A 23,039-nucleotide genomic window follows, 5' to 3' on the forward strand; every position below is an offset into this window, starting at 1 on the left:
AACAGTTCTTTTCTTCTTGCTTCTGTTTATTTTTTGAGATTAAGAAAGTGCAGTTCATATAAGAAGTCTGTCTCCTGTTCTCAGATAACCTGTTTGAAGAGCTTCCAGACTCTTGCTGCACCTGTAAATACATATGTTAGTTGTGAATAGGGTCATAAGCTATATACTTCTACTGCCTGCAGAGAGTTGTATTTATCAGTCTGCTTTGGAATCATACAGGAGGTTGAGAGGGTAAGAAGAATGACGTCTTAGAGCTTGAGAACACGAACCTTCAGTGGCCAATGGAATAGAAGTAGGAACTCTTGAAAACTAGAAAGAATGATGGACAAAGAAAATAACTAGTGCATATTTCACAGAAGCAGTAGATGGCATCATGAGAAAGTGGACATGCTCAGCAGTCTCCATGGAACAGAGGCTTCCAGTTAAAGGATCATTGGTGACTGGATAAAAGTATTTGAGGGGCATGTGCATGGCTCAGTTGGTTGAGCATGTGACTCTTGGTTTCGGCTTAGGTCATGATCTCAGGATTGTGAGACCAACCGCCAGGCTCTGTGCTCAGCTGGGAGTCTGCTTGAGATTCTCTCTCCCTCTCCACCCCTCCCCCGGCTCAAGCACGCTTGTGCTCATGTGCTCCCTCTCTCTCAAATAAGTCTTTAAAAAAAAAAAAAAAAAAAAAGACTAGTTGAAGCATTCAGTGTGAATGGGAAGTTTGAAATGGAAAGTGCAGACAGAAACAACTGATCCATATGAGGGGGAGCTGGGCTACACATTGGGAGATTTGACTTCGATTAGGGAGAGAGTCTCCTCTTTCTGCAGTAAGGACATGTGCGAATCTGGTGGAAGGACATCCAGAAGGGTTGCTCCTGGGGACCTCTGTTTTCTCAGCACCCTCAGTAATACCTGCACAGAGTAATGAGGTTCATGGGGCAGGAAGGGTATGATTCAAGCTGTGTGAGTTGGGAAGAATCTTAGACTAGAAAAGCACCTGAGCAGAGATGCCCCAGAACATTGGGAGGCCTTATTAAGATTAAAAATCTTGAGTTTGGGGGCGCCTGGGTGGCTCAGTGGGTTAAAGCCTCTGCCTTCGGCTCATGTCGTGATCCCAGGGTCCTGGGATTGAGCCCTGCTTCGGGCTTTCTGCTTAGCAGGGAGCCTACTTCCCTTCCTCTCTCTCTGCCTGCCTCTCTGCCTACCTGTGATCTCTGTCTGTCAAATAAATAAAATCTTTAAAAAAAAAATCTTGAGTTCGTATGATACACAGTTCTCAGTAGTGTGTTCCTTAGACCTCTGAGGTCCTCCAAGTCCTTTCAGGGTGTCCATAGGATCAAAACTATTTTCACAGTAACACTAAGGTGTTCTCACACTTTCTCTGTGCTGCCGGCTGCACTCTTGGTGCAGAAGCAGTGGTGAGCAAGACTGCCAGCACTTTGACCCAGGACAAGGCAGTGGCAGTGCCATGCCCTAATAGCCAAAAACCAGTGCCAACCGCACCTAAGAATGTCCCTGACAGAGCAGTAAAAAGTACTTGCTTTATTAAATCTCGTCCTTCTCACACGTTCTGTGCACATTGTGTGTGACAAAATGAGAACATAGACACATAGAGCATGTCTGCCACATGCCAAATGCAGTGGTTTTTCCTCAGAGAAAAGTGCTTGTACAGTTTGAACTGTGACTAAACTAACTGCTTCTTAAGAGCAATCATCAGTAGGTTTTAAGAGCAGGATTCTAAGACTGGGAAGTTTGAGAAGCAGTTGCAGTGGCACAGTTTGAACTGCTAGGTCTTTTTCTCTGGCCCTACTCAGAAATTCAGGCTGAGGATGGGAGTGACAGGTTGCAGCCTTGATCTTGGATGAGAGTTTTGCTGGATAGGTGAGATGGACCCGCAGTGATGCTGTGGAGAGCCAGTCATATGACTCACCCCAGGGTCTGGGCTGGGATGGGAAAGAAAAAAGGCTGAAGGACCAGACGGGCACGGCAGGGTCATGTTGCTGTGTACCCACTGAAGTTAAAGAGAAGGTATGGGGTTCTAGGAGGCTACCAAGGAGAGTCAGGGATCGTGGTCAGATGTAACCCCGGCCTTGAAGGGACTTCCAACCTTTTAGGAGAAATAAAACCTGTATCCAAGGAAGCATATGCACAGGCAGAATGATTCATGCCATCTGAGTGGTGCCAGTGGATTGCTGTGTGGCGTGGGAGGAGGGAAGCCGGGCACTCTGACTGTGGGATTAGCACCTGCCAGCTGCTTCCCGTTTCTCTCCTTTTCCCCTTCTGTAGCTGTGAATAATGCAGAAATAGCACTAGCAATAAAAGGAAGCTGGAGATCCAGTTATTTTTCAAGTAGCAGAAAAAAGCTATCTTCCTTTGTGATTTTTGCCTGTAGGTTTAAGGGCCTAGAATTTAACTTTGAGAGAACGAAAAGGTCTACTTTAGAGCTGCTTAAGCTGCCAAATACCAGCTGCCTTGAAGTGCTTCCCTATTAGTATCAACAAGGTTTGGAGGGGGAAAGTATGCCCCAATGGCTTAGAAATAATGCTGTTAGGATCTGACTTGTGGTCAGACCTTCCTGGATTTTTCCTGACAGATGGTGTCTAATTGGGCAAAAGGCCAAATGACTTCTAATCTCTCAAGAAAGTTTTTGGGGAGAGGTTCCTGGGTGGCTCAGTTGATTAAGCGTTTGACTCTTGGTTTTGGCTCAGGTCATGATCTCAGGGTCATGAGATTGAGTCCCACATCAGGCTCTGCGCTCAGCATGGAGTCCGCTTGGGATTCTGTCCTTCCCCCCCTCTGCCCCTGGACGCACACACACTCTCAAATTTATAATTAATCTTTAAAAATTCTTGGGGAATGTCTCTGAGTTCTTTTATGGTGGCAGGGAGCAGTCAGTGGTTGGGAACGGTAGATGGGATAGGTTTGTTATCCGGGTTACAGATAGTAGGACTGTAATGTGCAACAAGTGGTATGTCATGTGTTCACATATCTGCCAGGGGTTCTGTGGGGCTTGGCATTAAGGCCAGAGGTACCTGAGTTACTGACTATTGTGCTGTACTATCCTGACTCTTGAGAGAGCCGCCTCTGAAACCTAGCCTGTTCATGGGCCCTGAGACCTCGCATCATGGCAGTGGGGATGTAGATCTTTCCGGTCCAGACAGTGCTTCGTTCAACACCCTAGATTCCTAAGAGCCTCCTCTGCTCTGAAAAGTTCTCTAGCCCACAAAGTAAAATGTCATTGTTCCCTAATTTCCTATGGTAGACTCATGTGTATTGAAAAGATGATAGAGAGGCAAAAACAGAAAACATACTCTTTGTAGAAATGCATGCTGTTGGGCGCCTGGGTGGCTCAGTTGGTTAAACAGCTGCCTTCAGCTCAGGTAATGATCTCAGGGTCCTGGGATCAAGTCCCACATCAGGCTCCAGGGAGCCCACTTCTCCCTCTTCTACTCTCCCTGCTTGTGCTCTCTCTCTCTGTCAAATAAAAAAATAAAATCTTTTATTTAAAAAAATATGCACTACTTAAAAAATTTTTTACAGTTTTGTAGACATGATCAAAGTTATGTGTTGTGTGGAATTTATCATGACAATCGACAATGTGGCTTACCACATTTATCTCCCAGTTGTCTTAAGGATTGAGTGGGTGACGTGCAACAAGGGAAGTCACAGGTAGGAGCCAGAGCTGAGTGCACATGCAGGCACGCACACACGCCTGCACATGCACACACATCCTCTCATGCCTGTTCTTTCAATCACCTCAGGCAGTAAGGTTCTGCCTCCCGGTGCTCTCCTGAGGTTGACCTCCTGGTACACAGCGGTTAGGCACTTCAGATTCAGATTGTGTACTGGCCTGCTGCTCTCCAGGATTGAACACAGTTTTTAGTGAGTAAATGATTAAAATGATTTTCCTTTTCCGTTCTCCTCAGGACTTAGTGATATGTGCTGATTTGCAGATGGATGAGATCGGTGACCTAATAAGTTCTCACTGTAAAAAACAAGGTTTCGTTCAAGAAATGGCAGTGTTTTCATCTTTGGCTTTGTTTTATTTTATTGATAACTACGTTCTCTTAAAAAAAAAAGAAGAAGAAGAAGAAAGAAAGCATTCTTTATTTCACCTAGTAGTTTTTCAGACTTGGAATAGATTATCAGACTTGTTCCTTGGAGTTCTTCGATTTTTCAGGGGTGCCTCAGAGCTGTAAGCTAGGACTTAAGAGAGCTAGGTAGCTCCTTACCTACTCCCTTTCGAGAGCCTTCAATTTGAGGAAAGGACCTGCTACCTAAATTGGAAACCCTGTTCTGAGCATCATTAAATAAAAGCACACATTTTTTTAAAGAGCAGTAATGTCTTTTCTAGCATGTATTCTCTCTCACCGAAACCTACTCCTGATACTAAATATAGGAACTGTTTGGTCATATTTCCCTTAACCCATGTTGCAACCACTGTCAGCCATGACCTTTGGCTTTCTTCATGGCTTGAAGTAGTGCATGGACACTAGCTATGGAGGCCACCAGGGTAAGCCATTCATTAGCTGTCCCTCCCTCTTGGTCCTTTTGATCCCACACTTGCTTCTATTCCTGTACTCTCTACAGGGAAGAAATGTTCAGCTGCTGACTACAGACTAGATCAAGAGAATACTTTGGGGGTGCCTGACAGGTTCCGTCAGAAGTGCATGTGACTCTTAATCTAGGAGTCATGGTTTTGAGCCCCATGTTGGGTGTAGAAATTAGAGATTACTTCAGTAAATAAACTTTAAAAGAGAGAGAATACTTCGTTTTGGGTCTTAGAGAAAGATGTCAAGCTGCAGAGTAGGCCAAGGGGCCTGTGCTTCACACATAGATCTCACCCAGGACCTGGAAACCACACAGGAGGACAAGTGACCATTGTCTTCCATGACCTTGGAGGCCTGCCATATGTGTTGAAAGATAAATTGGCCATTGCAGAGAGGACTTTTGAGTTGACTTAAGAGAAATATATATATAACACTTTTCCTTCAGATGCCTGCAAAGCAGAATAGTGGTTTAGGAAAAGTTCAGTTTTGTAGGCAGAATTGGGTTTGAACTCTGGTCTTCCACTTTTGGCATTTGGCTGATTACGTCACCTTTCTGAGTCTAGGTTTGTGATTGTCAAATTGTCATAATCTCCAGAAGCCCAGATAATAGGCACTCGGTGTGTTGGCTGTTCTCCCCATGGCGATGCTTAGTTCCATTTTTTTGTCGGTCAAGTTTACTTAAGGAGGGAATGGAAAGTAATTCAGTAAATGTTCCTTTGGCTTCTCACTACTGCAAAACCTTTCTTTTTGTAGCTCTGGATTTACTGGACAAAATGTTGACATTCAACCCTCATAAGAGGATTGAAGTAGAACAGGCTCTGGCCCATCCGTATCTGGAGCAGTATTATGACCCAAGCGATGAGGTAAGACCAATACTCCTGGCTGCTTCTTCAGGGATATCTGTCAGCCAGCAGCAGGCCCAGCCAGGAAGGGCCCAGATATCATACTTAGATTGATCCCAAGAGGTATATGGTGCCATCCCTGGTCCTCTCAGTAGCTCACATCATCTGCCTTGAGGAACAGTACTGTCAGCACAGCTCAAAATCTCTCCCTACCCCACCCACCAAGCCCCTTCTATCTTAGAAAGCTTCCTCCAGGCCACCTGCAGCAGGGATGGGGCTGCAGGAATGGATGAATAAAGGGGAGCACAGATAAGGGGTCTAAGACTAGAGACCATTGTCATGGTTTGTGGCAGGAAGAGGTACCTAAATCAGAGTGCCTTCCTGAGGGTGGAAAGGAGGCCAACTGCCTGCTTGGGGAGGGGCATTGCAAAGTGAAGGAGGGGTGTGCAGCTTGGATAGTTCCCACTGTGACTTAATGACTTCATGTCTGGTGTGCCTCCTTGGGGATGGGGATACAAGAGCCTCTTGTGGTGAGAAATGAGTCCAAAGATGGATGTGGCAGGCCTCTGGAACATGCTGGACAACCAGGTAAAGATACTGTGTGTCATGTTCTCTCCAGGAAAGTCCTAGTTTCCTGGCCTCTTTGACTCTTCTGAGGCTTTATTCTCTGGACAATAATAAAGAAAAATGCAGTATATACCCAAGTTTGGGTCTTTCTCGTTGAGGCTCACATGTAGAAACCAAGCCTTCACACTCTTGTTTTAAAAGCGGGGAGAACCAAGCAGAGTGTGTTAAAGGGGAAAATGGAAGAGGGAAGAAGGTGTAAAAGCTAAAAACTGATAAAGAGAAAGAACAAATCAAAAAGAGTATTTCCTAACCAGTTCCCTTCCATCTCTGTCCCCGTCCCCTCAGAAATACTGGGGGCAGCTTGCGAAGATACCTCTAATATTGTAAATGGGAAAGGAGGGGAGAGTGTAAGGTTTGGAGCTCTGACTAGCCCTGTGAGCCTCCCATGTCCTAATCGCAAGCCTGGTGGTACCCCAAACTCAGGGAGTTGGGAAGACCAGAAAAATGGCATATGTAGGACACCAATGTGACCCCACACATGGAGCTGTCCTTCAGAGAGAGAACTAGGTACTTGTTTTTCTCTCATGGACATGAATTCTCTACCCCCTTTCAAGAAACCAGTGCTTAGTGCAGAGTTTGGTGTCCATGTTTCCTTACCCTAAAGGCCTGATTGTGAGGATTACAAAGATAAAATTTAGGAGTGCCTGGTAACTACTAGGCATCCACTGATTGACAGCGGGAATCCTCATCAGATTAGTTCTAGAACATTATGTTAGTTTGGGGGTACTTAAAAATCAAAATATAAATAATATCAATTGACTGATTTCCTTTTATATATATATATGGGAATTCCTTAACAGAGACATTTTAAATATGTACTTTTTTTTTTTTTTTTTTTTTTTTAGGTTTTTTTTTTATTTGTTTGAGAGAGCGAGAGAGAGAGCAAGTACACAAGTTGGGGGAAAGGGGCAGAGGGAGAAGGAGAAGCAGACTCTCCACTAAGCCAGGGAGCCTGATGTAGGGCTCGATCCCAGGACCCTGAGATCATGACCTGAGCCGAATGCAGACTCTTAACTGACTGAGCCACCCAGGCACCCCTTTTTAAATACATACTTTAATAGCCTTCTGATTAGTTATAGAGTGTGCTGAAAAATAAAAATGAAAACTATGACACAGATCACTTTGTAGTCTTGTTACACAGGTATTAAGATTTTGGAGTATTTTCTTCTCGGTCTTATATTTCTGTATCTAAATTTAAAAAAAAAAACAAAACAGGCTTCATGTTGTTTAACACAAATGTGCACATTTCTCCCTGATATTAATCTTCCTTACAGCTTCATTTTTTAATGGCTCCATAATATTTTTTCACATGAAAATACTGTAATGTATTTAAGTACATTGATTTGAGTAGCCTGGCTTTTGATTATATAAACATATCATTACCACCCACACAACAGTGAATTTCTGTTACTTCAACACTTAGTGCCTTAAAAATTTGAAATTGATTTTGGGATTAGGATAAATTCAGAAGAATGTTCAAAATGGATGTAGTTGGTCCCCATCCATTTATTACATGTTCATACAAAGTGCGCCTTTTGGAGAGCGTAGGTGGGATATGGGTGCGTAAATGCTTTATCAGAGCTTTTGGTTTCCTTCGATTTAAGTGCTACTGTATACATTTCAGAGTCTAAGCCACAGACATTATGAATCAGTACATGATTATCTCTGCCATAACCACTCTTGTCTGCTCCGCGTCCTGTGCTCTCCTACAGCCCATCGCTGAGGCGCCATTCAAGTTTGACATGGAGCTGGACGACCTGCCCAAGGAAAAGCTCAAAGAGCTCATCTTCGAAGAGACAGCTAGATTCCAGCCGGGATACAGATCTTAAATTTGTCAGGTACCTAGAGCTTTAGCCACACGATAAACCCTGGTGAGGGAGAGAGAATATGAATTAAATGTTATTAAAAAGAAAGATTTTCTTGAGTTCCATGTGGAAGCTTCCTGTGCTTAAGTCAGAAAGTCTGGTGAACAATGCAGTGGTATCAGTAAGATTTTCAAAAAATTGTGTTCAAAAAAAAAAAGGAAATGCAGATCTTGATTTTAGAGAACATCCAGAAAGAGGGGAAAGAATAGTGTGGAAACTCAAGGGAGTGGAGGAGTGAGAATAGTGTTCAAGTCTGTAGAAATGAGCAGCGAAGTCAAGAATTACAACCAGGCCTGAAGCATTTGCTGGAGAAATGCTTTGGACAGAGCAGCCCAGGAGAGGCTGGAGGTGTTTCTCCGCAGACAGCAGGGTCATGCACAGCCTGGTGGCTGGTGGCTACAGGGCTGCTGTGCCTGCAGCAAAATGGGAGGCTCCGTGAGGGTGGCGAGAGAAGAGTGGCTTCTGTGGCGGTATGCATCTGATAGAACTGTGTCTCTGCTCCATTCTTTCTGCCCTGTCCATTCTGTTTTCATACGTTGGGATCTAGAGACGGTGGTTCAGGCTGAGGGTTGGCAGTTGCAAGGCTCAAAAGCAGAAGCTGCTTGGGGTGTTTCACACAGACACTGTGTAACTGGTCAGAGGGCTTTAGAATGGCTGGACAGGAAAGGGCGAGGTTACCTGCAGTAACTCCGGGAAGCTGTTCCCCAGGGGCCTCCAGCTAAAGGAGCAAAAGTAAAACGGTGTTAGCCAGGGTCCTTGATCATCACACAGCTAGGGTGCTGGGCACCTGCTGTAACTGCAGCTGTTAGAGCATCACTATTGCTGAGAATGGGGTCAGGAGCCTGTACTGCCACTGATGGGGGCACTCTCTGGAGCCTGAAGCTGCCGTTAACTATCCAGTGCCTGTGAAACCAGGAGCCTCCCTCCTCCTCAAAAGTCGTGTGTCACTAAGAAGCAGAAAAAAGGAAACCTAGCTTTTCCTGCATTGCCGGCCTTTGGCAGAATCTCATCAGAAGCCAGTCACCAGTGAAGTCCAGCAGTACAGTTGACAATCTCCCAGCCCTGTCATTAAGGACAGAGGACAAAGGAAGGGTAGAGAGAATCTGAGGACTGACATAGCCGGCTCAGCCTTAGGGGGCCGTGGAAACCAGGCAGAGTAAGGCTGGGAACCAGTAGAGAGTACACTCTTCTAGTGTGGAGGAGAGAAAATGGGGTTTTCAGAAGTCTGGTATCTAAGCATGGAGGGTTGGAGGAGAAGACTGGGTGGGAGAAGAGCTCAAAATGAATCTGTGAACTTCCAGACCAGAGGGCTAGAGGCTTGGACGAGGGCTGTGGAGGCAAGAAGTGGTATTCGGCAGAGTGGAGGAAATGCAGTCTGAAAGACTCCAGATTAACTGATCCTAGCACCTGACACTGGACATGTCCTAAAAGACAAATTCAAAGTGAAGTGTGGAAGAAGCACCGGCTTGTGGGACATTAGGAACAAGCTGATAAATAAGCCCTTGGGGATGGGGAAGAGGCTGAGGAGGACAGAGTCTAGCAAGGCTTTGATTCATTTATCCTTTCATACCCCATGATGTTAGAGTCTATTAAAGTATTTATGTATAATGATCTGCAGGGTCACTCACTGACAAAAAGTCAGACCCCAGGACCCAGCCGCTTTGACTACTTGAGTCTCCTTGGGTTCTCCATCCTGGTCCCTTTGCTTGGTGCTCACAGTGGAAGGGGTCCTCTCTCTCCCAGAGCTTGCTTCCCTGTGTCTGCACAAGGTCAGATCAGCTGCGTCAGGGTTTTGGAGATAAAGTTTTATCTGGCCCTTTACAAGTACAGGTTTTCTGACCCCTGGCCTAGAATACTATTGAGCCGAGCTACTTCGGTTGCTTTTCTTTCTTCACAATCCTTTTAACAGCTCATTTTCCTGAAGTCCGTTGGTGGCCTCTGTTTTTCCCCATCTTTTTCTTGGTGAGCTCACACATACTGCATACTTCCTCTGGGACAGGCACATGTTAGACTCCCTGGGGAGCAGAGCAAACCTAAACCTGGCCCCAAAGGAGCACACGGTTTAGTAGAGGACAAAGACAAACAGAACTGCCATGCATATTTTTAGTGTGAGAGAGAATGCCAGGAAGGAGGGAGGCGCTTGGCAGTGTGGGGCTGGGGAGTCAGATCTGCATGGGAAGCTGAAGCCCAGGCTTACCAAGGAGCCCGCCTCTCCCTCACAGGCATTTTCGGGTTCCTGAAGCATCAGGAAGGTGATTCTAGGGCACTAAGGATGTTGGGTGACCCAGAGAGCAAGGTACCCTTGGGACTACTGGCGCAGCTGCTGGAGGAGGGGGGGGGGGCAGTGCAACTGCCACAGGTGAACGAGACAAAGGCAAATGTGCTCCTAGGGCTTCAGGGCGCAACTGCTGGCCTGATGTCTCCTGATGGAGGCCATGGCGGCTGCCAGTGTCCACCCCACTTCTGAGAGTCCAGGACTAGGGCTTGTTACCAGGGAAGGGGTGGCAAAGACAGTCACTCTGTGTTTAGTTCACTTTCACCACGGGAGCAAAAGGCATAGTACATGATTATAGCCTGAACTTTTTTCCCCCAACTTTTTGTTACTGAATCATAATTGACATATTAGCTTCAGGTGTACAGCATAATGATTTGATTTTTTTTTTTAAGATTTTCATTCATTTATTTGACAGAGATCACAAGTAGGCAGAGAAGCAGGCACAGAGAGAGAGAGGGGCAAGCAGGCTCCCTGCTGAGCAGAGAGCCCGATGCGGGGCTCGATTCCAGACCCCTGAGATCATGACCTGAGCCAAAGGCAGAGGCTTAACCCACTGAGCCATCCAGGCGCCCCTGATTTGATTTTTTTTTTTTTTTAAAGATTTTTATTTATTTATTTGACAGAGAGAGAGATCACAAGTAGGCGGAGAGGCAGGCAGAGAGAGAGGGGGAAGCAGGCTCCCCGCAGAGCAGAAAGCCCGATGTGGGCCTCGATCCCAGGACCCCGGGATCATGACCTGAGCCGAAGGCAGAGGCTTTAACCCACTGAGCCACCCAGGTGCCCCCTGATTTGATTTTTATACATCACAAAATGATCATCTCTGTAGATCTAGTTACCCAGTGTTTCTTAAATTACAATTTTTAACTATTTTGAAAAGTTTGAGTTTTACAATAGAAACCCGTTTTCTCCCATATCTGTTCATCTGTTCCTCCATCTACCTGTCAGTCTATCTTACTTCTTTCTTAATGCATTTCCAAGGAGGTCCCAACATCTAGATTGGCTTATAATTTAGTCATTAGAATATAAAAGTAAATCCAGAGGAAGGTGGAGCTGGGGGCACTCATTAAATTCTGGGCCAGGTTCTTTCACAAACATTTTATTTTGATGCTCACAGCAACACTGACTGAAGTCAGTATACAGCCCATGTTTATGATTGAGGAAACTGAAGATTGCACATATTTAAGCATTTTGCTGAAGATTATACGCTGTTGGCAAAGTTAGGCAGCTCTGGGTCTTTGGACCCGGAAATCCCATTTTCTTCTAAGTTCAGTATGCTGCCTTGGAGTAGTAGTTCTGTGCCCTGGAAAAGGTTGAGGAGCTCATTCACAATACTATACCACAGTGTTACTGAGTTCCCAGCCTGCAGCAGTGAGATTAGATGCTACAAACTGGAGCGTTCGGGAGGTACAGGTGCTGGAACATACAGGGACTTTAAAGAAAGGTGATGTTGACTGCCCAGCCACATAGGAAAGAACTAGAAAACGTGCCCACACAGGACCTCAGAGCACAGCCATGGGGACCCCTTTGCAGGAGGGGATAGCAGAGCCTACTCCAGGAAAAGCCCCACGTGTCCCCTCCTTGACTCATCACAGGCTTTACTGATGCCCTGAGTGATCTGAAATGATCAGGGGGTGTTCATTATATTTCGTTTAACTGGGTCAGTTTTAGATAATGTGTCCACTGAAAAGTTAAAAATATGCCCGTGGTTAACTTTGTGACAAGAGGCTGGTGAAGGTAGGTGCCTGACTTCCTTCCTCTTCTGCCTTTTGGTGAATTTTCTCAAACCGATTAATTTCTCCCAGCCAGTAGATTTGGCTGCAGTTCAGAAGAGCGTATCTCTAGAGGGAGGTCATTTCCCATCTCCGAGTCCATCTCCTTGTCAGAGAGTTGGGTTTTAACAATCATTCTTCCTGCCCTGACTCCTGAGTGGTAGATGAACTCCCATTTTGCCTGAAAGTGCATTGTGAAATACCAAAGTGACATTCTGCTAGATCATACTAGCAGACATTTCACAACAGTAAGGGTCTCTCCAAAGGGAAGATCTATTTTGTTTGCATTTTGACACACTTAAGTTACCCTCCAGCCATCTCAAGCAGGTTTCCTCATCAGAGCCAAGAACACTATGTGATTGGAGTAGTAGTGTTTCACTTCTCCACAGCGTGATACAAAACCAATAGAAACCTCGGGATGAACTTAATTCATTACATATGGATGCCTTAGGCAGTGGTTCTCAGAAGTGTGGTCCATCTGTGCCCTACCACCCAACAGTCTATGTTTTTACAAGCTCTGCAGAGGATTCTGATGCTCACCCTTGAAAACTATTAGCCTATAAAGGGTTAGAGTAGATTTGATTTGTAATATAATCTCTTCATGTAAAATAGAGATATTACCATAATGAAGGGGGAAAGGTGTGCTTCTTGTACTTTGATGGTGTGACACTTCTAGTAGACCTCTTGCAGGTGGCCCACATGCAGACATCTGGAGAGCCAGGTGGGTCCTGTCAAGTATAATGAGTGAAGACTGTCTGCAGGATGCCACCTGCTGTCTCTCAGGGAGCTGTCCTTCAGGACTGGTGGGGCCACAGCTATCAGATCACCCCAGACCTACATGATCAGAACTATCTGCTGCTCCTGAGAACCATGCCATGGCTCCCTGCCTCACCAGAATCCAAGCCCACCAACCTCACACTTCCAGCCAGTACTTCATTTTGCTTGTCCTGCTTTGTTGCAGTTGTAGGGAACTTGACTTAAAACAACATGCTTGGCACTGTGTGGTTGATTCTGTCCTAACTGGACATCCAGAGAGGGAAAGAGACCTGGTAAGAAGAGGAGGTAGCAGGAGTGCCTGGCTGGCTCAGGCTGGCTCAGTCAGTGGAGCGTGTGACTCTTGATCTCAGGGTGCAAGTTTGAGTCCCACATTGGGTGTAGAGATTAAAAAAAAAAAGAAAAAGAAGTCACAGATGAATGTTTTGCGTGTGTGTGTGTGTGTCTGTGTTTTAGAAGGGCGAGGAGAGAGAGAGAAGGAAAGAGTCTTAAGCAGGCTCCATGCCTCGCGTGGAGCCCGATGTGGGGCTTGATCTCATAACCCTGAGATCCTGAGCCAAAATCAGGAGTTGGACACTTAACCAGCTGAGCCATGCAGGCTCCCCAAATGTGTGGGGTTTTTTCCCTCGAGATTTTATTTACTTGCGAGAGAGCGTGAGCAAGAGAGTACAAGCAGAGGGAGGGGCTGAGGGACAGGGAGAAGCAGACTCCGCGCTGAGCAGGGAGCCTGACATGGGGCTTAGTCCCAGGATCCCAAGATCACGACCTGAGCCTAAGTCAGATGCTTAACTAACTAGCCACCCAGGTACCTCCCAAATGTGTGTTCCTTCTTTTTTTTTTTTTTTTTTTTTTTAAGATTTTTATTTATTTATTTGACAGAGAGACAGCGAGAGAGGGAACATAAGCAGGGAAAATGGGAGAGGGAGAAGCAGGGTTCCTGCTGAGCAGGGAGCCCAATGTGTGGCTTGATCCCAGGAAACTGGTACCATGACCTGAGCCACCCAAGGACCCCCCAAATATGTGTTCTTTACAAAGACCTTCAGATCCTGGTTTTGACCATTGGAGTGGTGGGTACTGTAGTTAGTAAAAGGCACCTGAGGAACACTGAAGTCTGCTGAGCTGCAAGTGTGCATGCGTGCGTGTGTTCCCTATTTCACAGAAGCCTTCTCTGAGGTGCCCAAGGAGAGGCGCCTGCAGACTGGAGGCCGAGCCCACTCCTTCAGAGCTGCCCTGTGATGCGCACGCCCTCGTGGTGGTTCCAGGTGAAATGACCTTCCCCCTCTGCTTCCCATTTTTCCAGTTTTCATAATATTGGCACATTCTTTTCACTTCTCCATTTTCCTGATATTGCTGCTAATGTTGTTTTAATGTGGGTCATTCTTAACTCGTAGCTTGTTTGTTTGTTTTTCAACAGGACAAGGGCTCAGAGGACTGGACGTGCTCAGACATCGGTGTTGTTCTTCCCAGTTCTTGACCCCGGTCCTGTCTCCAGCCTGTCTCGGCTTACCCACCTTGACTCCTTTGAGCCGTTCAGAGGGGCGGTTTCTGGTAGTTGTGGCTTTTATGCTTTCAAAGAATTCCTTCAGTCCAGAGAACTGTTCCTGGCATCCTTGTGTGTGTCACCCACTGGTGACCTGTGGCAGTATGTACTTTCAGTGCACCTACTGCTTACCGTTGCTTTAGTCACTAATCGCTTTCTGGTTTGAAAGATGCAGTGGTTCCTCCCTCTCCTGAATCCTTCCTATGTGCCGCCCTGCTGACCCATGCAGTCACACCAGAGATAGTTCTTTCCAAATTGGCTCTCGTCACTGGCATCTCACTTTATGATAGGGAAGGCTACTACCTAGGGCACTTTAAGTCAGTGACAGCCCTTTATTTGCACTTCACCTTTTCACCATCAGCGTTCCCCCGGAGCAGGAGCGTGTGGAAACACCTGGGATGTCTTTGCAGCCTGCAGCAGGTGCTCCCATCTCGGGAACCTTTGGGGGCACTTGCCCGTGTCTTTCCTCATATCATGTTAGTCACTAGCATATTTAAGGTTTGTGCTGTTTGCCCAGCTTTTAGAAAACTCATTTTTCTAAATAAAAGAAAGAAGTACTGCACCCAGCAACTTCACTCTCTAGATTTACTGTGGTTTCTCACACCATTCATATAGGTAAAACACTCGCTCAGATGTGTTATCTGCAGTACTGTTTGCAAGGCTTACACAGAAAGATTGAAAGTGGCAGCTGCACTCAGGATTTAGTGAGAGATGGACACCGGTCGCAGCACAGCACTAAGGAAAGTGTGTGGAGAAGCAGCCCGCAGGCCAGCCGGATGTCACGGGGCAGAGCTGCACACGCAGGGGTACGCATGCCCCCAAGCTCCTTCACACGGCGTGCCACGTTCAGTGTAGCCACGTCCAATGCCTCAGGATTTAGCAGAGAGGAGCCCTGCGTCTTTAAATGAGAAAGTGTACAATTCTTTTTCCTCCTCCAGCATGTCAGCATCTCAAGTTCATTTTTCAACCTACGATATAACAATTTGTAATAAAGCCTTCATGAGCTCATGACATGAAGCACTGTTCTGTCGTCAAGTACTCTCAAATGTTTCTGATACTGCTGAGCTAAGACCATGAGAAAAAGCTAGCACTAAGTCATGTTTGGAGCTCTAGCCCATATTATCCTGATCTCTTTAAGTATTTGTTCCTGCCACTGCATACTGTGGCGTTGACTTGGTGTTCTGTCCCAGTGCGGTGCCTCCTCTTTACTCCCCCACTGCTCTCTGTGGTGAGAAATTTGCCTTGTTCAATAATTACTGTACCCTCGCATGACTGTTACAGCTTTCTGTGCAGAGATGACTGTCCAAGTGCCACATGCCTATGATTGAAATGAAAAATTTATTGTTACCTCTGAGTTTGTGTTCCACGGAAATGCTATCCAGCAGATCACTTAGGAAAACTAATTCTATTTTTAGCTTTTCATTTCTCAGCTGTCCTTTTTTTCTCGTTTGATTTTTGACAGCAATGGAGAATGGGTTATATAAAGACTGCCTGCTAATATGAACAGAAATGCACTTGTAATTCATGAAAATAAATGTACATCTTCGATCTTCATATTCATGTTAAGATTCAGTGTCGATTTCCTCTGGATCAGCGTGTCCAAATGGACAGTCAGCTCCACTCTGTGCTTGGAGCAGAAATGCTTGGGGGCCTCCTCTTTCCACCCAGGGAACTGCCCCAACACTGGTTTACATAAAATGATTTAGAAGGCATTTCTGTAGGGTCCTGGTTTCCCTTTGCATAGCAGAGAATTGACTCTCTGACATGTTCCTTTACTCAAAACATAGGTCTAAAATAATATGTCAAACTATGATGAAGATGCCCAGACATCTCAGGTTGGATTCTCTGGTTCTTTCTAAAGAGGGCCTGCCTGTGTGCCCCAGAAATGCTGCTGGGCACTGGCTGGGTGCTGGGAAGGACTGCCCAGTGTCACTTGGCCCACATCAACCGGCCAGGGTGCTGATGTTCACACCTCACAGGTTAACAAAGGACGGCTGACGCAGCCTCAGAGATCAGAACCACATCTAGATTCTTGCCCTAAAGTACGTGATTTTCATCTCCGTGCACAGAGCTGCCATGTAAAGGTCTGCACGGCATTGATAGGATAGAGGTTTGACTGTTAACTTGATATATTGGTGAGTCAGTTTTCATTTTCAAAGAAGCATTGGCAGTTTTCTTACTCTTATTTCTTTGTCCTTTTTAAATGGAATGTTAGTATTATGAGGTTAATCTGCAGTCCTCTAAATAGAAAGCCATAGTCTTGGTTACTAATACTTGGGGACTGCAGGCTGTCCCATCCCCCTCACTGGTACTGTGGAGTCACATTGGCATGAAACCACTAACTGTATTCTAGAATCACTGTAGTCGTAAGTTGTGTGCTTCTTATTAATCATGCCAAACTTGGTTTAACAGGTCAGAGAATTGTCATAATCAAGGTACCTGTGAAAAGTACTAGCTATTACGTGTGATAGGCTTGTCATTTGGAATCTTCTTACATCTCTAAAAATGTACCGCTTAGATCATCCAGATTCCTTATTGGTGATACTGAATGCCTCCATTTTTAGTATGCTCAGATAAGCTTTCAGACTAATGGCTTTTTTGGTGTCTAAAAAGTAAGCAAAAAATTTCTATTGAAACATTCCAGTCTTTTCATTTAGTGTGAAACAAAATACCTAACGAAGCCAGTGGAATGGATTTGAGAGAACTCATGACGACTCTGTGCTGACACAAGTCTTCAAAGCTGATGGAGACACGCAGACCATTTTGATGCATGGGTAGAAGAATACCATTGTGTTTGTGTGCAGTACACAGTGCGTGGTGTGTTCGCAGTCTGTCCTGCTGCTGCAGGCATAGGTGATGGGTGTGCAGGGTCCTGCTGGCTTTTGGAGCCACATGTGGCTTATCATTGGTTGTGTCTAAGTAAAGAGTCACACATGTATGCTGCCCACACCGCATGCCACATAACGTTCAAACCATTTAGAGGAGACTGTTTGACCTTTATTTGCTTATATGTTAATACGGTTTTTAAATTGGTAACTTTTATATAGTATGGTAACAGTATGTTAATACACACATATGCACACATGCTTTGGGTCCTTCCATAATACTTTTATATTTGTAAATCAATGTTTTGGAGCAATCCCAAGTTTAAGGGAAATATTTTTGTAAATGTAGTGGTTTTGAAAATCTGAGCAATCCTTTTGCTTATTCATTTTTAAAGCATTTGTGCTTTAAAATTGTCATGCTGGTGTTTGAAATATGATACTCGTATAGTGCAGATGAGAAGCATGTAACAGTAGATCTGTGGTCTCTCTCACTGTAAGCCAGTTCGGCATCATGGATCAGAAACGACTGGGAATCCAGAGGGAATTCTCTAGGGTTGCACCAGATTTACCTAAAGCTTGTTGCCTTTTTTGTGCTGTTCATCCATGTAGAGCACTCGAGAAAGTTCTGAAACTGCTTTGTATCTGCTTTGTACTGTTGGTGCCTTCTTGGTATTGTACCCCAAAACTCTGCATAGATTATTTAGTATAATGGTAAGTTAAAAACAAATGTTAAAGGAAGATTTTATTAAGAATCTGAATGTTTATTCATTATATTGTTACAGTTTAACATTTATTTGTGGTATTTGTGATTTGGTTAATCTGTATAAAAATTGTAAGTAGAAAGGTTTATATTTCATCTTAATTCTTTTGATGTTGTAAACGTACTTTTTAAAAGATGGATTATTTGAATGTTTATGGCACCTGACTTGTAAAAAAAAAACTACAAAAAAAATTAGAATCATTAAATTGTGTCCCTGTGTTACCAAAATAACATAGTACTGCGCATGTATAGCTTAATTGGAATTTCATATGTGAACATAGGAAGTCGTCTAGTCCTTTATTACAGTGCTTTCCAAATGAGTGTGTTTGTAATTTGAGTTTGCTTATAGTAATCAGTGATAGAACCATAAGCTGGTACTCTGAAGGCCAGTGGGATTTTAGTGCTCCATCAGGTTTTCCAGATTGTTCTTCAGATGCTTGACTGTAGAAGGGGGAAGAAGGCAGTGCTGGGAGTTCAGACACGGTGCCCATGTGCGTCTCTTCTCATCTTCCTAAGCTTCAGCGCCACAGCTGCTAAGGCAGGTGTCCTTGGCGGCCTCTATTTTCAGACCAAGATATCATGAATGTATTAGGGACTTTTGGACATTTGGTCCTTCTCAATATTGGGCATCGTGCTATGACTTACAGAACAGAAATACTGGAAAATGTTTTGGTTTGGTGGTATAGGAAGAGCACAAGCTTTGGGCCCATAAATGTGGGTTCAAAACCCACCGTCTGCTGTTAACTGCAGCTGGCTTTGGGCCCGTCATTGTGCTGTTCTGTGCTTCAGCCTGTTGTACACTCAGACCTTCGACTGGAAAGTAGAACTTGGCATGTCATAAAGATCATACAAATACATTTTAAGTTTCTAGCTCCGTACCTCAAAAGAAAGTAAATAGTAGATCTTTTGAAATGCTTTATATATTTATTTGTTTTTATTTATTTGTTGTAAGGTAGCACTAAAACATCTGTTAACTACCTGCTTTCTATTCATCTGAGTGGGGAGGACCGTCTGAACATTTTTCAGGGAAATGAACTGATCTCGCCTAAATTGATGGGTATTTGAAACGTTCATGGAATTATTGCATTAACTTTCCCTTTGAGAGATCAACACTGTTGTCCCAAATGCTGTGGAAACCAATTGTAATGATCATCTTCCTTCAGCAGAAGGAATTAATAATCTTTTTTTTTCCACATTAATTATGATGAGCTCCTTTTCTTGGCAGTGGTGCAGCCATTCCAGTTGGCAGTATAGACTCAGATCTTGGTTGGTTCTCTGTATTTAATCAGAACCAGAACGTTCAGAGCTGACCAGTGACCACACTGCTCTTCTCTGGGGAGAGCAGAAGCCAATTCCAGGTCACGGGGTAACAGCAGGTAGAGGCAGGTGCAGACCTCCCTGAAGCCCCAAGTGTGGAGGAAGGACAGAGATTGGGATTGTCCACAGGGGAGCAATGAGGGGAAGGTTTTTGTCAATGATGGGCTTAACCACATTTGAATCTGAGGAGACTGACCCAGAGAGGGGACAGTGTTACTGGGCCTCACAGGGCCGAGGGCCAGGGAAGCGGGGGGGATGTCAAGGTGGACGTGGCACAAGGGGCTCGCTCTCTCTGAGTCTGGCACCAAGGAAAGCTGAAGACAAAGGTCCTTTGAAGAAAAGGTAGAGAGGAGGATATGGAATGAGGTTGTGCCCCATGACAGGTGTTTTTTAGGCGAAGTGGGAAACAGGGTCTCTTGAGAATAAGAAAGAGCCAGTAATGAAAGCAGAAATGAGAGGAATGCGTGTCCCTGGAGGCCTGGCTGAGGTGATGCCCATAAGTCTGTTGTGTAGTGCCAGGGCAAGACAGGCCCAAGGAGGCTGGGGGGAGTGTGGGAGGGAATGGAGCATGAGTCACCTCACCTCTTGGGTGTAGAGATGCTTTTCCTTTTTAATTTCTTGGTCAGAAGAGCAGGGAAGCCGTTGTCCCGTATTTAGTAAGACCAAGAGGTAACAAAGCCTCTTGTCAGCTGTGGAAATGGTGGGAGGACTGGGAGGGCACATCTGTGGTGGGAGAAGGGGGGAGGGGATGTGCAGTGACCTGGAGCACATGGGACACCAGGGCCAAGGCTTCCAGGCCCAGGCACTGGCAGGACGTCTGCTGCAGACTGACGGTGTGGGCACATGAGCTGGCCTTCTACTCACAAAGTGTCACAAAGCTGACAGAAACCACCTTGGAGAGTCAGGGACCAGTGGCCCTGTTACCGCTCCCAGAAATCCAGGCACCCCTTTTTATTCCCCTTCTAAACTCTAGAGAGTGCCTTTGCTTCCTTCCCAAAGTGACTTCCACACTAAAATATCCTGTTCTTGGGGAGCCAGCAGACTCTAGAGGCTAGAAGATGTAGGCTTTCCATGATGGCGCCAGCTGCCGGGGAAGGAGGACTGCACTAGTGCAAGGCCCAGGATGGGGAGGCAGGAGCTGCTCCAAGGAGCCAGGGCTGACTTCTTGTAAGGAATTGCGTTTTTAATTGCTTTTGAAGTCTTTGCTGTGTGCACACATCCCACACAGCAGTGATTTTAAAATATTTTAATCACCAGAGCCCTTTCATGAAATCCGTAAAATCCGCCTGCTGTGAATAAGCAAGGGTGGGACAGCCCAGTGCCTCCCCGGGCTCCTTCCCATGGGTGGCATCACGCTTCCACCCGAGAGGAATCAAAGAACACTCAGAGGCACTGGAGAGCAGAGCAAGTGCCACAAAAGGGCATCATTGAAGAAGTGGAACAGGGCCCCACGTGACTGTTAGCACTTGCCCAGTGGGCCAGCAGCTCGGGAGTCCCTGGCAGGAGGAACCCGCGAGTAGGTGTGGGGAGGTCCCCCTGGTTTGAAAGTGCAGGGAAATGCAGACCAGTGGAGAAGTACAGATGAGGTTGGATGGAGCAGTAGGTAAGAAAGAAGAGCTTGTAAGGTAGCAGGAGGCAAAGCTCACAGAGCTGCCCTCGTGGCACCATCTGTGGCAGGGAAGACAGGCATTAAATGAAAAGTTAAAACTACAAACTTAAAAAGTGCTTAAAGGAGAACAGGAATGAGAGGCACCGTCCTGCTAGATTATAAAGTGTGCAAAGGCAGCTGCATTAGCCCCAAGTGTTTTTGAGCATGAAATGCAGGCATGTTAGGACTGGATGGCACTGTGGGGACAGTGTGTGCAACTCGGGCCCCCAGAAGGCCAGGATGGTACCCAGCAGGGAACTTAGGACCAGGAGAAGTCCCAGGAGTGCCCAGGCTCTCAGTTCATCCTCCAAAAAGACAAGTTAGTACTGTCAGTGATGAGCAGATGAGGCCAAGTATTTTACTGAAAGAAGGATGAAAAAGGCAGATTATGTCATGGCAGACGAGGAAACACGATGCTTTGACCTGTCCTGCCTTTTTTTCTCACAGATAAAGGCAGAGGGGGCCTGTGCATTCATTCTGCGGCCACTCCCAGGACCCTCAACTGGGTTGCCACGTGGGAGGGGTGGGGCTGGCCCTGGTTGAATTCTGTCCAATTTAATTCAGTTCAGTCTGCAAGAACGAGTCAGACCTCCTTTCTCAGCTGGCCATGAGACGGGCATGCCCAGCAAACACTGGAGATACTATTTGATGGCTGATTCCCTCCCACAAGTGTGGAGTGGAGTGCAGCTGCACTGACCTGGGGCTGTAGGGAGCCCACCAAGCTGGTCCTGGCACCCTCTTAAACCCCGTGTTGTGCATGTTTCCCACATGCTGCAGACGAGTTGGTGTGCCTGTGCAAGCTCCCATCTTGATATAAGAACATGCCCTCATCAAGGTTGCATGCCCCACCTGGGATGGGAGAACACAGGTCTCACCCCCTCCCCCACCCACCGCACACAGAGTAGCTCCTGAAGGGGAAGCAGACATGCACCCCAACTCCTGAGCGCCCTCTGGCAAGTTGAGTCCTAAACTCAGCTCCACTGTCAAGTAGCAGAGGGCCTTCAGCCAAGGCTATGGGGGCCTCAGTCTGCTGGTGGGATTGGGATGGCAGCCCCTGCCTCCTAGTGGCCCCCAGGACTCTGGAGGAAAGGTGTGTCCCGTGCCTACAGCAGCTTCCGCAAGAGCTCTCTCCCTCCCCTTTCCTTTCTTTGTCTTTTGCTGGTCTGGCTTTGTGTTTTGTTTTTCCTTGGCGGTGACAGGTATCTGTGTCTGGGTCTGGAGGCTTCATCAGGCCCCCAAGGGTACCCCCTCAGCCCTGGTCTTCTGTACCACGTCCCTGCCTCCGTCTGACCCCACACCCTTCTGGGCTCAGCCCTTCCCAGCCCTGAGGGTGAATTGGCAGTGTTGGAGCACTGGCCCAAGGCCCCAGAGCAGAGAGATGAAGCCCCTTCCATGAAGCACCCCACCACTTGGGCTGTCGGTCCCACTGCCCCTCAGATTTAGGTAGCACTCCTGGCACACAGGGATTCCTAAAAAGCAGTTGACAGGTACCAAGAGGTTTAATACTTTGTGTTAGTCTGGGAGTTGGAGAAGGGCAATTATTACAGTTAGAAAACATGGTGTGGAAGATGCCCTACCTGTGCCTGGGGAGGCTGCAGACAGGTGCTGACAATTCCAGAACATTCTGTCCCCCAAAAATCAATTTAGTTCTTCCCATTGCTGGTTTCTTACATTTACTCTGTGCATAAAGTAGACCTTGAGCTGTGTGTTTATGACTACTTTTTTCTCCCCAGGACTCTAATACATGCATTAAATCCAGAAAGCAGTCAACTTACCCTGCCAGAATTCTCTTGGATCTTGGGACACCCTGTCTTTCACTGGTGGTTCTCAAAACAGCTTAGTCACTTCCTAACCCCCCACATCTCCCAAGAGCTCCTCTCCACCAATTTGGGCCACTCAGCCCCTTTTGGCTCATATCCTTATTTTTTCTTTTTTAGTAGACTTTATTGTTTTTAGTAGTTTAAGATTGGCAGAATAACTGAGCAGCTAGCCCGCAGAGCTCCTAGTACCAGCCCCGCCCCTCACCACGGGCAGCCACAGACCCTTTTGCTCTGTTGTCTCTCTACGTTTGCCTTTTCCAGAATGTCATGTAATTGGAAATCTAAAGAGTGTAGCCTTTTCAGATTGGCCTCTTCCATGTAGCAATGTTGTGTTTAAGCCCACTTCGTGTCAGTTTATAGCTTGATAGCGCATTTTTCTCCAATTTTATTGAGATACAATTGATAAGTAAAATTGTATATATTTAAGATGTACAACATG

At 46.0% G+C, this 23,039-nt stretch overlaps 1 protein-coding gene across 1 annotated transcript in view; it reads left to right on the top strand.

Annotated features, from left to right (window-relative positions):
- LOC111142759 (mitogen-activated protein kinase 1) overlaps nt 1–18,043 on the top strand; it is a 116,291-nt gene extending 98,248 nt beyond the window's left edge. Inside the window, exons 7-9 of the mRNA XM_022496056.1 lie at nt 5,292–5,401; nt 7,720–7,845; nt 14,105–18,043. Coding sequence (XP_022351764.1) covers nt 5,292–5,401; nt 7,720–7,836 — 227 coding nt within the window. The 3' untranslated portion in view covers nt 7,837–7,845; nt 14,105–18,043. The remainder of the gene's footprint in view (nt 1–5,291; nt 5,402–7,719; nt 7,846–14,104) is intronic.
- The last annotated feature ends 4,996 nt before the right edge of the window (nt 18,044–23,039 follow it).

Source organism: Enhydra lutris, unplaced genomic scaffold, assembly GCF_002288905.1.
Source record: "Enhydra lutris kenyoni isolate GAN:26980312 unplaced genomic scaffold, ASM228890v2 scaffoldscaffold8, whole genome shotgun sequence".
NCBI lineage: Eukaryota > Metazoa > Chordata > Mammalia > Carnivora > Mustelidae > Enhydra > Enhydra lutris.